This window comes from Pelobates fuscus, chromosome 4, assembly GCF_036172605.1.
Source record: "Pelobates fuscus isolate aPelFus1 chromosome 4, aPelFus1.pri, whole genome shotgun sequence".
NCBI lineage: Eukaryota > Metazoa > Chordata > Amphibia > Anura > Pelobatidae > Pelobates > Pelobates fuscus.
The window spans coordinates 226,509,695-226,524,634 of NC_086320.1; the positions used below are offsets into that span (position 1 = coordinate 226,509,695).

The 14,940-nt window shown below is 38.2% G+C and overlaps 1 protein-coding gene across 1 annotated transcript in view; it reads left to right on the top strand.

Annotated features, from left to right (window-relative positions):
- Positions 1-14,940, top strand: part of RECK (reversion inducing cysteine rich protein with kazal motifs) — a 203,355-nt gene that overhangs the window by 107,112 nt on the left and 81,303 nt on the right. The window contains exons 9-12 of the mRNA XM_063451924.1: positions 7,060-7,327; positions 8,432-8,611; positions 11,141-11,353; positions 14,795-14,931. Of these exons, the coding sequence (XP_063307994.1) occupies positions 7,060-7,327; positions 8,432-8,611; positions 11,141-11,353; positions 14,795-14,931 (798 nt within the window). The remainder of the gene's footprint in view (positions 1-7,059; positions 7,328-8,431; positions 8,612-11,140; positions 11,354-14,794; positions 14,932-14,940) is intronic.

Here is a 14,940-nt window from a genome sequence, read left to right on the forward strand (position 1 = left end):
GCTTGTATGGCCACTGGGCGTTGGGGCAGGAATGCCAAGGTGCTCCACAACAGAGGCTGTAACAGTATAAGCCAGATGAAGCATGAAAACAAATGGTGAAACAATAAATCATAAATTGCATGTGGTGGTCATGTTGGGATGCAGCTGTCACCGCTGTTTCAGGTTGTGCGTGTCTTCTCTAATCACCCGACTCCTACCAGCGGCAGGTTTGAAGTGTATGCAGGATAGCGCAGGCCGCAAGCCTCAGCGTTGCGGGTCAGGGCTCTCTTCCCACCCCTGGCCTGTGTGATGGCGGTGTTTCCCGTGCAAGGGTCATGGTCTGCTTCGGGATCAAGTCTGCCCTTCCTTTGGGACAAGCAGTGGGTCTGGCTGTAATGCGCCGTCTTTGGTGAGCGATCCTTCGCTTCAGCGGTGGGCGTTTGGTGTTAAAGCCTTGAGGGGCTCTTGGTGCGGGCGTGCAGACACGTTTGTGGGTAGGAGCTTGCTTGGCAATATCGCCTGGAGGAAGTACCTTCCTTTTCAACGGCTTGTTCCCTGATTCTCAACCAGAAGTTTTGGAATATTGCATTCAAGTGCTGCAGGGTAAGTTCTATGGAGAGGCTGCATGGCCTCTGGGGCGCATGTAGGCCTTGCTTGTCTGATGGTGGGGCAGTCGCCATCTTGATTGCTCAGTGCAGGCGGTGTGTTGGTAGTTTGCAGTTTGCAGTGGTGACCAGGATATCCCCCACTGGTCATGGGGGGGGAGGTTAGGAGTGCGGTAGAGCTGAACCGGAGTCTGAGGAGCGAGGAGATCGGCCACTTCTCCCCTGCTCCATGCACAGTAGGCCACAACTGAGAGACCCAGTCTCCGGTGGGGTATAATCACGATTCGAGGTTCAGTGTAGTCAGCAGATGTTCCCCAACTCAGAGAGTGCCTATACGTAAAAGTAACTGTTTGTTTATGGGGAGATATCACCTCAAAAACAGTTATATTCTTAGGAGCTCAGTCACAGCAGTCTGCCCTGCATGGAAGCCTGGCTCTGCCCCCACAATTCAACTTTTTTATTGCATCTGGTTAGTACATGTCCCCAGCGACAGTGATGCATTAAAATTCTCATATCTGGAAAAATTCCAATCTCATCCTGTTAACAATAAGTAATAATATATAATGTTGCCTTTTATTGGAAAAAGGGTTGGGAAGTGTCATTCTATACAGATGTATATAGTATGATAGTACCAGAGAGGATAAAATATACTCAACAACAAAACATTGAAAATAACATTCTGGTCACATATTTATTAAATAGTAAATACATGTTTTATTATTTACTCATGAGATCTAGTTCAAAACTGTACAGTGTGTATTAGACCCAGCTAAAAGTATTTTATTCATGCAGACTAATATGCATGAGGCTATTTAAGGCAATTTTAAGGTAATAGATGATTCCTTTGCCTGCATATGATTCCATGCAAGTTTTACTAAATATGCTGGAGTGCATGAATTAATGACTTCTATAACTTCCAGACCTATTTTTGGTAACTGGGGCTGAAAATACAGTTTATATAATATTTTATTTTAAGTTATGAGTTCTTAACCCCTTAAGGACCAAACTTCTGGATTAAAAGGGAATCATGACGTGTCACACATGTCATGTGTCCTTAAGGGGTTAAACTAGCAGAGTATGTTACATTTAACTGGATTTAGCAGTTCAGTTCTCACATATTCTATATGGTCTACCTTTAAAAGCTTACTTCAACCAAAAAGAGAGAGGAATTGATAATTAGCCAGCCCGGCACTCCTGTTTTGGTCTGGCTATAGATGCTATAATGACACTGCCAAATGTAGAGTTATACCTCTGGCACAAACAATTAAAAAAAAAAAAAACATATTCTGCTGTACTGCAGAAAGAGCAGGCACAGCATTGTGATTTAGGTCAGACTATTTATCTTATTGATGATTTTTCAGAATGTCTGCTTCATAGAACACAAATATAACTAACTGGAATGTATACTTGCCATGAAGGAATTAAGTCAGACTTGCAATATTCTACAGTTCCACATGTACATAACATTTATTTTCTTCCAGGTACATTCAATTGTATTGACAAGTAAGTAACTGTAGAGGTCAGTTCCCAGTTTGCACGAGGACTGTGATATAGGATTAGCAATAAAAATGAAATAGCTTGTTAAATTAGTTTCCTGGGTTCACAGAATCATCAATCTTGCTTACATTTATTTGCAACATTAATTATCAAATTTTTATGACAGGAGTATACAAAAATGTAAGCAACTCTGTCTAGGAAATTCCAGGAATTCAGTCTGTACTGATATTAAATAACTATGTTTGTCGTATATTCTTATATACACTGGAGAATAAGATAGGGAGTTACCTTACAAGGGATGCATAGCTATCATCTTAAAACTGTAACTACTGAAATGAACAATAATGGGCTATCTGCTTATTAATTGGCACTAACAAATAATTTATGAGATACTCCAGGCAATTATAACAACTACATTGTTGTATTTGTTATGGTGCTAGCAGGCAATAGATGAAGTCCATCTATTTTTTTTTAAAATGCTTATCAATTTGACAAAAACAGGGTCTTCTTTGCAGCCCTTATTACATCCACAGTTGTCGTGAATGCGGTAATGACGAAGTATCTCATATAACGCTACTCTCACCACTAACCTGGATGCCGCAGCCCCACTTCAAAAATACACCTCAAGGAGGACACACCTCCAGCCGTGGCACACTAAGTCAAAATGCAACCTGCAGAGATGCTCCCATTAAGCTGAATGCTGTTGGAGGAAGTCCAGCACCTTGTCAGACTTTCTTCATTATAAATTAATCTAGTGTTCATACAGAACAGCCCTCACCCTTGCAAAACAATTATACTTTCCCTCTTTAATAGGTTCATGCTCCAACAATTTCAGATGTCTATTTGATACCTTTAATTATTTTCTTCACCCTGCTGCGGCAACCCTCTAAACTTACCTTACAGCCGATAGCTTTGCTACTTTGCTACTTTGCTACTTTAGTAGCTTTGCTACTTTACTGACAAGATTAAACAGTTAAGGAAAGAATTATCTTCCCTTTGCTCCTCTCTCTCTCAACCACACTGGAATTGTGCCTTTCCTACCCTTCAGGCTTTCTTCCTGGCTACTGAACAAGAGGTGACTGCTCTTCTCCTTTTCTCTCACTCCACGAATTGCCCGCTTGATCCCATATAAACTTATCAGGTCTCTCTACTTGTCTTGTGCCATCCTTAATACATATCTTTATCTGCTCTCTTTTTTCTGGAATTACCCCTGTTCCCCCTTAAACATGCTACTGTCATACCTATTCTAAAAAGTAATCTCTTGATCCAATAGTACAAAAGGTCTCTAGTGCTAGATTGTACTACAGCTTGAACAACCCAAACCAGAGTCTCTCCTTTCTGGTCATGGTTGGTGTGGAAAAAGAACAGAAGAAGGATCGTGGGTGTAAGAGAGTGACAGCGACTTAAAAGTATCCTCAAAATCCAAATCAGGAAAATTCAATATACAATAAGAAGACAAAAGACTAAATATGGTGTAGTATTTTCAGATGGTTGGTGGGCTAAATAAAATGCACTTACACTTTTTTGAACTAGTAACTACTAAAGCTCCAAATAAATGCACTCAGGCGGTATAATCCATGCCTATGGATCTGTGAATCTCCTCTTTTGATCTATTTTCCCCTTGCAACTATTGTCTCAAATCTCATGCTTCAATTTTCCTCAAAGTTTCTAAAGACTTGTCTTTACCCGTTTTGTTCGCTTCCTTAATTCCAACTCTTTCCTAGACCCTCTTCAAATCTGGCTTCCACCCCCTATCTGTCAGGGCTTACCTGGGTTGGGAGTCCGGCAGGCAGAGATGTATGCTCACCCTTACAAGAAAACACAGGCCGAGGTGGTCAGGCAAGAATTCACCTGGCCTGTGAGTCAGTGCACGGGGGCTATGCAGGATAATTCCGAGTTGCGGTACAGGAACGGATAAATCAGGAGAATAGTCGTGGGAAGCCAAGGGTCAGAGGAAGCCAGAAGTCAGAATAAACGAAAACACAAGCCGGAGTCAAGAGCAAACTTGAGAACAGGAACCAGCAAACCGATCACCAGAGTCAAGGAACTGACACTGCCTTCTGGGAGAGGCAGTGTTTTATACCTGGCTAATGAGGCCATCAGCTACAGGTGTATGTTGGAGAATGTTGGAACAGCCACAGAATAACGTCCAGCCCCCAGTGCTGGTTACAAGGCAAGATACAAACTTCAGGCTGTATGGTGGCTCAGAGGAGAAACAGCAGGCCCAGGACTAAAAAGTACCCAGGTTCAAATCCCTTATTGGGCACTTCTGGGGCGACCTCGTCTGGCAGTCTGGATGTCACAGTGAGAACTGTGACACTATCTCTCCCATTGTTCATTAAGTGTTTCCTTTTCTAATGATACCTATGCCCCTTGTCTTGTCTTGGTTAGAGTCCCTCAAGGCTTTATTCTTGGTCCCCTTCTGTTTTCTCTTTATAGTGCATCTCTTGGCAAAGGTATTAAAGGTGTACTATAAGTGCCAGGAATACAAAGCTGCTATTCCTGGCAGTATAGCTCCCTCTGCCTTTCCCTCTCTCACACCTCCACCCCCATTAGGCTTCCTCACAGGAAAGCATTCAATCAATGCTATCCTATGGGGAGATAGCTGATGCTGGATGTCTTTATGCGCTCCTCTCACACCTCTCCCCTCTATCAATCCTTACGTTGACTTCCTGTATCTTATAGGAGTCAATTAAAAATACTAACCTATACCTATAACGCTCTAAACAACTCTAGCCCCTGTTATATTTCTTCACTGATTTGTAGGTATGCTTCTTTAGCGGCTCTCCGCTCTGCCATCGACCTTCTCCTGTCCGCTGTTCGCACCCTTACTGCTAACCTGAGCTTGCAGGACTTCTCACAGGCAGCTCTGTTTCTATGGAACAGCCTACCTCCATTAGACTCTTATAACCAATTATTGCAAATGTGTTGGCACTCTACTAAAGGGTGGTGCAGGTATTAGAGGTTGCCCCCATAAAGACCTCAACTTAATATACAAACCAATCAATATTAATACTGCACTCATACACATACACTATGTGTCAAAAAATGAAATGATGTAGTGATGCAAAATTAATCTATTATTAAATTCATATCTTTGGAAAAATCAAGAAAATGATCAAGAAAGTCAAAACAAATAGTGCATGAGGCCGAAGGTCTAATGAGAGCTCAAGGTCTAATGAGAGCTCAATATATGGTGCACAATCAGAAATTACATATGATACAGTGCATATGGCGCAGTTCAGAGTTCAATTAATTGCTGGTAGATATAGCACAGACCAGTGAGACTCCCTGTTTTCTATGATGAGGTTAAAAGCCTGTTTGTAAATGATGGTATCCAGTCTCCTTCCGGTCTCTGTCTCCTTGTCTGAAGCCTGGGTTGCGCGCTGGGGACACATGTCCCTTCGAAGGCCCTGGACCTTATACCCACATCCACAGTTATTTATGGTGAGATCCAACCATTTTTTTAATCTACATCATTTTCAATCTAATTGTTTTTTCCATTAACCCTACTTGTTCATGTTTTTTCATTTTTTTCAGTTTTTTTTAAACTTTTTTTAATTTTTTACTTTATCTTTTTTTCTTCTTTTCTTCCTGTTTTTTGTCTAATCAGACTGCCTAGAACACACTAATTTATCAGTTAGAGTGGAGTATCACAACTATATAGTCTAATGCACTTAGTGGATCCACCGGACTCTGTATGAACTATTGATCATCACTTAATATGATCTTACTATGGAGGGGTGTATATTGGAGGTTTGCACATAATATGAACTTTTTGTAAGATAGGCTATTGTACACTATATCATGTGTAATTTCTGGTTGTGCACCATTCTGTATATTGAGCTCTCATTAGGCACTATTTGTTTTGACTTTCTTGATAATTTTCTTGATTTTTCCAAAGATATGAATTTAATAATTAATTTTGCATTACTACATAATTCATTTTTTTGACACATAGTGTATGTGTCCGAGTGTGGTATTATTATTGTGGTAATATTTTTTGGTCTCCATTAGTCCCTCTCTCTCTTCTGGAAATCGTATGGCCTACTAGAGTAACTTTTATCTCACAAATCTGTCTCTTGCTCTCGTCTAAAGGGATGCACACCCCTCTCACCTCCAGTTCTACTACAGTCCCACCTTGTTTGGTTGCTATCCCTTCCTGCAAGTAACTTTCAGCAGGGTCTGTTGGCGCTGTAAAAATGCCAAAAATAATAAAAAGCACACAAACAGTGCCATGGAAGTTGGAGAGCATAGAGATTGGCTTACTGCTTCGCTTCAGTTTTTATGAAAGGGCTAAAATTGATTTGGCTGTTCTGAACGGATTGAACATCATAACCATTACATCATCAATGCCAAGTTGGCTCTCTGCCAAGTTATGGATCTCCACAGTTTTGTGAAAAGTTTGACAAAACCTAGAATGATTATTAAGTAACAAGGTGCTATATCACAAATGTTACAGATGTCTCATAAAATAAATTAATGTTAATTGTAGGAAACACATACAAAACCCTTCTTTTCATGGCCAGACGGTTTGATGTACACTGGATGTTTCATAGATGTTGGCGCTGTCACTGCATCTTAGTAGTGATGCCACGTCTTTTTATTCTAGTGAAAGCTATAACATTTAGAACAACAAACTTTGAACTACTTTATATAGAATATTAATATATAAATGCCATTCAGTGTGTTCTCTTATAATGCTACATTTTTGTACACACTATTCTACAACTTGTGCAGTGTATTACTTAGATGTATTTCTTTTTATCTAAGTTACTGGGCATATTTGACATTTTATTTTGTTATATACATATTGCACTTTTGCTTTAACGAGAAGATTTTATTTTTCTTAATAAAGGTCTTTGCTAATGTATCACATTAGGATCCTTTATTCTTCTCCCTATTTAGGACTTGTCATATATGCCTGTATGTATCCTTATTTACATTATTCTTGTATTTTGTTGTTTTCTTTTTTAAGGCTTATACTGCTGTGATAGGGCAGAGGATCATAGCTGCCAGGCAGCTTGCAAAAGGATTCTAATGTCTAAGAAGACAGAGACTGAGATTGTGGACAGCCTTATTGAAGGGTGTAAAACAATGCCCCTTCCCCAGGATCCTCTCTGGCAGTGCTTCCTGGAGAGTTCAAGGTCTGCTCATCCAGGGGCTACTGTAGCTCCTCCACCTTCAACAGGACTTGATGGAGCCAAGTTACATTGCTGTTCAAAAGCAAGCTCGTCAGTATGTAGGTACGAAAACGTTGTCTTCTGAAAATCTTTTTTGCTTCTGTTGCAGTGATACGTGCGTGGTTAGGTGTTAGAGTGTAATAGACAATTTATCACATTTACCATTAATGTAAATTAAAAAATAGAAGGTATTTTTGTAATAGTATGGCATATTATTAGGGGCTTAAGCATTGCTGTCAAACTATAGGTAATCTCTTTTGGCACTATGACTAAACTTGTTTTTTTGGGGGGCAATTTAATTTCATTACAATAGTGAGCATAGTGAAATCACAGTACCATCTGCTCATATTCATACACCATCCATGTTATAAATACAATGGTCTGTGCTGCCCACAGTATTTGTGTTTATGCTTTTATTGGGTGTGAATTAGATTTGAGCAATCGTTTTTGGACTATGTTTTCGCCTGAAAGATGAACAGACTAATGAAAATTCCTATGAATGAAACAAAGGACGAATTGCTTGTTGGATGAAATTTTGTCTGTGCAAATCATTCATTCTTTCATTTGTTCCTAGTTTAGTTTAGTTACAAGAAGGGACCTACACTACTGCCACTTCCTAAATTCCCACATGCCTCCCTCACCCTAGGCTTGTGGGGGTCAGTATGACCCCCCATATTAGAATAAGGGAAGTTAAATCATCCCTTTTGCCCCAAACTGCTGTACTGCTAGTAGAGGCATGTATATTAAACAGAGTCTACTCATTGTTACTAAAAAAAGGCCAAGCGACTGGGCAGTTATGGCTGCCCAGTCACTAAGCCAATAAAGGGTGGGGCACGTAATATATTGATTTATTTACCTCTCAGTCTTGAGATTTACCTGTAAGAGCACTCTAATTGGTTGGCTTAGAAACCAACCAATAAGAGGGCTCTGACTCAAATTGCATTGCATGGGAAATTTATAGCCTAGTTCAGACAAAGCTAAAGATGTTTTTGTCCGTATGTATTCAGACGAAACAAAAACTGAGGCAGTGCCCAAGTCTAGTGTTAACCTGTAAATGTTATCATTTCGGCTCATATACTTATTTAAAAGCTGTGGTTGTATAAGGGTATTTATGATGCAAGCTAACAATGTATATAAACTTTCTAATGATTTGCCGTTTTAAAACAGGGAACTGTGCACTAAATTATACAGCACAAGCTGGGGAAACACCCATAGCTGGCAAGACTTCGATAGCATCTGTGAATATAATCCATTGGAGGTGTCGATGTTAACTTGCCTTGCAGATGTGAGGGAACCATGTCAGCTGGGCTGTCGGAATCTCACTTACTGTACCAACTTTAATAACAGGTAAATAGTCTTGTCAGCAACGCACTGTTTTAGAACATTGGTAATAACAAGTAACACAAAAGCCAACTGAACTTATTAATCACAATATGCATCATAGAATTATCTAGAAACAAAAATAGTGTTTATGGTAAGTTCCTTACACTAGAAGGGAACAGCATATAGAAAGCGTACTATGAGATTCTTTCTCCAACTCCGATGCTGAATTCATATTGCAACATAACTGAACTAGGTAAGGAAACTTCCAAGGTCCAAGTTAACAAACTAAGCTTTCATTTTCATATTGTTGCATTAGCTTTTCAAAGTCTTGGACAAACTTTTTAAATTATTTATTATTATGAAACATATTTACATTTTGTAGTATTTAGATTTGATATATTAATGTATTTTTATGTATGATATATTTTGTGATAGTTTGATATTTAGAAATACATTTTTTTAAGTGTATTCAAAAATAGTAAATAATTTGAAAAGCTTATCCAACAATATTAAGTCAAAACTTTAATGTGTTTCATATTATTACTTTTTCAGAGAGGATGGACTGAAACAGCACTTGCTTATAATAGCATAATTACCATCAAAAGGTATATGAAATACATTGTCTGAACATGAAGAAAAAGGAAAGAAAAATAATGAGTTTCTGCATGATCAAGTTATTTTTAACTGAACCATTCTCCAGTGGGTATGGGTTTTTACACATTAACAATAACTCGCACTGCCAACATGAACAAAATTTGTTAATTTTCAGTCAGATCTGAGAGCACAGTGTGTTTAGAGTTATTATCTTCTGCTCTGTTACTTAAACTTTAATCCCACACAGGAGGCTCCTGCAGACTCCAGTAAGCTATTAACACAGCAAGAGATAAGACATTCTAAGTGAAACACACTGTGGAATGAAGGAAGTTTAAAAATGATCTCTATTTTCAGGAAGTATGCAGGGAGCCTGTGTAAGTCACAGCCAGGGCAGTTGTGGCTAGGGCTGCATAAACACAGTGATTTAAATACTAAATGGCAAACTGAGCAGTGAGACTATACACCAAATTCACTTCACCAAGGGGACACTATAGATACTTGAACAACTACATCTTAATGTAGTTCTGGTGAGTATAGCCTGCCCCTGCAAGCTTTCTAGTGTAAACACTTCCTTTTCAGTGGACAAGCAGTGTTTACATTACTGCCTAGGAACACCTCTAGTGACAGTCACTCAGACGGCCATTAGAGGTGCTTCCTGGGTCAGTGCACTGACATTCAGCATCTGTACACTCTGCAAGGAGGTGCTGAACATTCCTCATGAAGCGGGTTAGGTAGTTCAGTTGGTAAATTCCCTGACTACAAACCTTGTTAAAAAAATATCAAGGTCACAGGTTCAAATCGTGGCAGGGTTAACTCAGCCCTTCATCCTTCCAAGGTCGATAAACTGAGTACCATCAATTGGGTAATAATAACATCTATTACTATTCAGCTGCCGATTTGGTTAATTCCAAGAGTGTGCATTGAAAAGTGCTCTGAGTCCCACTGGGAGAAAGGCAGAGCCAGCCGCAACAAGACCCAGGAAATAAGGTGTTTTTATACTATTTTCACAGGGGCAAGAGGTGCCCCTTTTAGAACTATAGTGTCAAGAATACATGTATGATTGTGTATTCCTGACACTCTAGTGTTCATTAAAGCTTAAGTTGTTTTGGTGTCCATTTAAATCTGTGTTGCTTGTTCAAACCAAAAGAATACAATGAACTTGATCATGCAGACTCTAATTGTCTTTCTTTCCCTTTTTGCATTTAAGTCAATGTATTTGGTAATTATGTCTATGGTAATTATACAATATAGGCAAGCGCATTAGAACTTTAAACAAACCAAGCCAAACACTGTTGCGCTTAAATACAAGGGAAGCTTAAAAAAAAACCAAAAAAAAAACAAACGACTTTTTCAGGAATTGTGTTCAGAGGCTTTGTGAGTCTCAGCTAGGAGTGGTGTGGATAGAACTGAATAAACAGAAACAAACGTGATATAACTTCTATGTATCAGATAATTTATCAATAAGACTGTACAAACATGATATATATCTAAACCACTTCCGTAAGCTAAGCTTGTTTGGATGCTTAGAGTGTCCATTTGAGAAAACCAAATCTGCAAAGATTTTTGATTAATTTGCAGGAAAAAGATGTTGAGATGCTTGCCATAATGGACAATTCAATCTTACCGTAGGTAGAATCTTCAGTATTGTGGATGGGGGCACTTATTTTGTAAGATTGAGTTTTGAGCACACATTATGGTCTGGATTATTTAAACAGTGTGCTGCTTACTCTGATTACTCAATAAAAAATCCTCCTTTGATTTCTATGGGACAAATGCTATTAGGATACGAGACAAAATATGTGTGCCTTCATATATATTTCTTCACAAGTTACCATCTAGAATTATTTTTATTTGTATATCTGTAGAAATATGCATTTATCTCTAACCTCTTTTCGCAATAAAATATTCAGATGGGGAAAAAATACCTATGTGTCATGTGCTTTCTATATTACTTTTCAGACCAACAGAACTATTCCGAAGTTGCAATGCTCAATCCGACATGGGTGCATTAAATGATATGAAACTCTGGGAGAAAGGAAGCATCAAAATGCCATTCATGAACATTCCCGTCCTCGATATTAGGAAATGTCATCCTGAAATGTGGAAAGCAATTGCTTGCTCTCTCCAGATTAAACCATGCCACAGTAAATCAAGAGGAAGTGTCATTTGCAAGTAAGGAGCACTCCATACTGAATGAATTGATGTTTCTTTTCAATCACACCACAGGGTAAAACATAAGATGATGGTGATAAATAATTTTACGTTAAAATAAGCATATTTAATATATAGAAAATCCTTTGGTTTGCAAATAGCTACGATGAACAGAATGACAGACGACTGTAATAGAAACCTCCTTGCACCATAATGTATGCAACATGCATTGGTAGAATAACCTCCCCTCATACAAATAATAGCAGCCCACACACAAACACAATACACAATCCACACAAACTCAACACCACTGACAATCCGTATACATGCACACAACCCCACATGCAGTCTCTCGTAGACAATATCCCAAACAGCCCCACACATACACACTACAAAACACACAATGTGATATATCCATCCACACACACAATTACACAAGCAGCCCCCATACACAGCTGACATTCATAGGTACACAATACCACAAACTACTCATGAACATATGAAATATAATAGCTCATATACGCACAAATACAACGATACCAAGCAACTGGAGTATAAATAACACAAGCAGGTGTGGCAACATGCACACCTCAATTAAAAAAAAAATAGGACATCACAATCTTACTATACCTGGCTCTTTAGTGAATTCCATTCACAGAACCATGCAAAGTTGCAAGTGGAGAGTCGATAAGCGCATGACCTACCCATACTTTATATCAGTCACACAGCATCTGGTTACATAACTTCACTGAGAGATTAGGCAATGGCAATAAAAAGTGCTACAGGCCTATGTGACTGCTCTAAAGATTCGAGGTAGGAGGGACTATAGAGAAAAGGAGGGATGGAGGAAATGGAAGAGCAAAAAAAGAAGATCGAGGAATTAGGGCAAAATTAAGGTTGGCAGCTGTAATATATATATATATATATATATATATATATATATATATATATATGTATATATATATACATTACACAGGTCTGTGCTATATATTTTAGTTATTTTGTATAATTTTCACTTGGGTATCACTTTAAGAACTGTCTCAGTAATTAGCATACAATTTATACTAGAGTATCCATAATAAAAGACACTTTGTAGCTCTTTGTAGCCCATAGTGGGTTCAAGTGAATTGCTTCTCCTGTGAAATGACTCAATGTATATCAGTTACAATTCTTTGTAATTAGCATTTTTAATGTCTAGAGGATCTCTCTAAGGGTTGATCATACTTCAATTACCTCAGTTATCTACATTTATCTGCTCCTCCCCCTTCTTTGTGTTGCAGCACAATTTTAACTCTTTGTTATTTATGCGAGTCCCTTTATTTATTTTTTTATTTTACTAAACTAGTTATTTTTTAATTAGATGGACCTATAATTGTCTGACATGCCCAGTTGGGCATACTGGACATTTTTTTAATTGATTGTGTTGTAGTTTTGGGTTATCCGCATACATAAGTCCTCAGCACGACAGCCGGGTCTACATGTGTAGACTATTCTCTATATAATTAAAAATACTGTGTTTAGTTCTTTTAATTAAAAACGGTTACTCTGACATCCAGAAGGAACAATATTACAAAACCACAAATGTGATTATTATTATTAGTAATTTTAATGTCACTGCTTCTGCATCTCCCTGGGAAGACAGTTTCTGGTTTCTGTCACAGCTTGTGCTCGTGTGAGCCTTTTGTTGGCTGCTGTAACATCACAAGCACTTTCTAATAAGAACTTTCCCACAACTTTCAACAAAGAAAATATGAATCAAATGCAGGCAGAGACATTTTTTTTTAAATAAAGAAAGTATTTAAAAACTGATATTAGGAAAGGAAGTGTTTATTTAAATATGTTAAAACTGGATAGGGCAAAGAGTGTATTTGCTGTTTCAATCTGCCTGACTGTCTCTTGATGTATATTGTATGTAAAAGGAAGCATTCTCTGTGTGATATATTGTCATTTAACTTTGGGCAACACTCATCAGAAAAATAGTACATTAGTAAATGTCCTGCATGAGTTTTCATTATGGGGAATGGATATCTCAACTTTTAACGACTTTGCAAAGCTTGCAACTCATAAATGACTGGTGAAATTCTACTATACTAAGAGACAAATGTAACTACCAAAATTGGTAGCTAAATGCAAGATTTTAGTCACACTATCACTCTATAGCGAGAATTCAAAGTGAATCAAACATTTGCAGTTTGGGTATTCAGTCCTCAGTTTTTCTGACTTCCTGGTTTAGTCACCTCATTGTTTTGTACTGGTTGTGTACAAAAGTATCCAATGGACTGAACATGTGATCTCTCAGCTTCTAGAGTTTTTAATTTTAGGTTCACTTATCTCTATGTTTGCAGATACAAGCTTGCAATGTCCGAAAAATATAATTAAAGGGACACTCCATTGCCCCAATCCCCCCAAAATGTAATACATAATTATTTTATTAGACATACTCCTAATAAACCTAAAAACAGCCTATAATGTCTGTAGCATTTGCAAGCCCCCTCCTTTTACATGAATAGGAAATACTCGGATTAGGGGCTCCTCATTTAGAAGCCTGTGTGCTTGAGTAATTATGAGTGTTCACGCATACACGCTTTTATGCTTTTTATGCTTCTCAATGAGCCATCTTCAGCTTCTATTAGCTATGTGGAAAAAAAACTCTAACTGATTGACTGTAAAGGAGATATGTCACAACTGTGACAGACTATAGATATGTAGAGCACTTCAGCAAACTGAAGTGCTTTCAGTGGCAGCTGGTGATGTTTTAAGATGGCAGGGTGCCAGACTCCTCCCCCAGAATTTAACTCCACCCTTTAACTATGTTGCCATCATCTTCTAACCTGTGGCAACCTCGTGGACTCCACACTTAATGGCAACAGATACAGAGTTACCCATACAATACTCAGAGCTAGTTATAATATAAAGATATCCATACAATATTCAAAGCAAGGAATACAGAGATACCTATACAATAAACAAAACTGAGTACAATGTAGAAATATCCATACAATATACAGAGCCAGGTACAATATATAGATACTGATACAGTTACAAAGAACGTAGCACTATAAGGGGAAAAAAACACACAATCCAGACAACGGCACTGGATTCAGGTAAGTGACTGAAGGAGTGGAGGGCAATCCAGGATTCTACAGTGCCAGGAAAACAGGTTTGTTGTCCTGGCACTAGAGAATCCCTTTAAAGAGACATAGATTTTTTTATTTTTTTTATTTTGACACACAAAAAGGTAAAAGCTGGAGTATGTTAATCTACTTTTATCCTACTAAGAATCTTAGTGTTTCTAAACTACTGCAAATACTTTTTCCTACATAAATATTGGCGATTTATTCAGTAATTTCTAAAAAAAAAAAAAAGTTTCCCTTCAAAAGTGTGATCCCACCTACAATATTTTGTATGTACTTTAAGTATTTTAGTAAAATGTATTTTACCCCTAACTTTTCTTCTCTGAAGAACAGATTGTGTGGAAATACTCAAAAACTGTGGGGATCATAGTAAATTTCCAGACAGTCACACTGCAGAAAGCATCTGTGAACAGCTTTCTTCTACGGATAAACCAGAAGACTGCATCCCGTTGTACATCTATTTGCGTAAGTAGC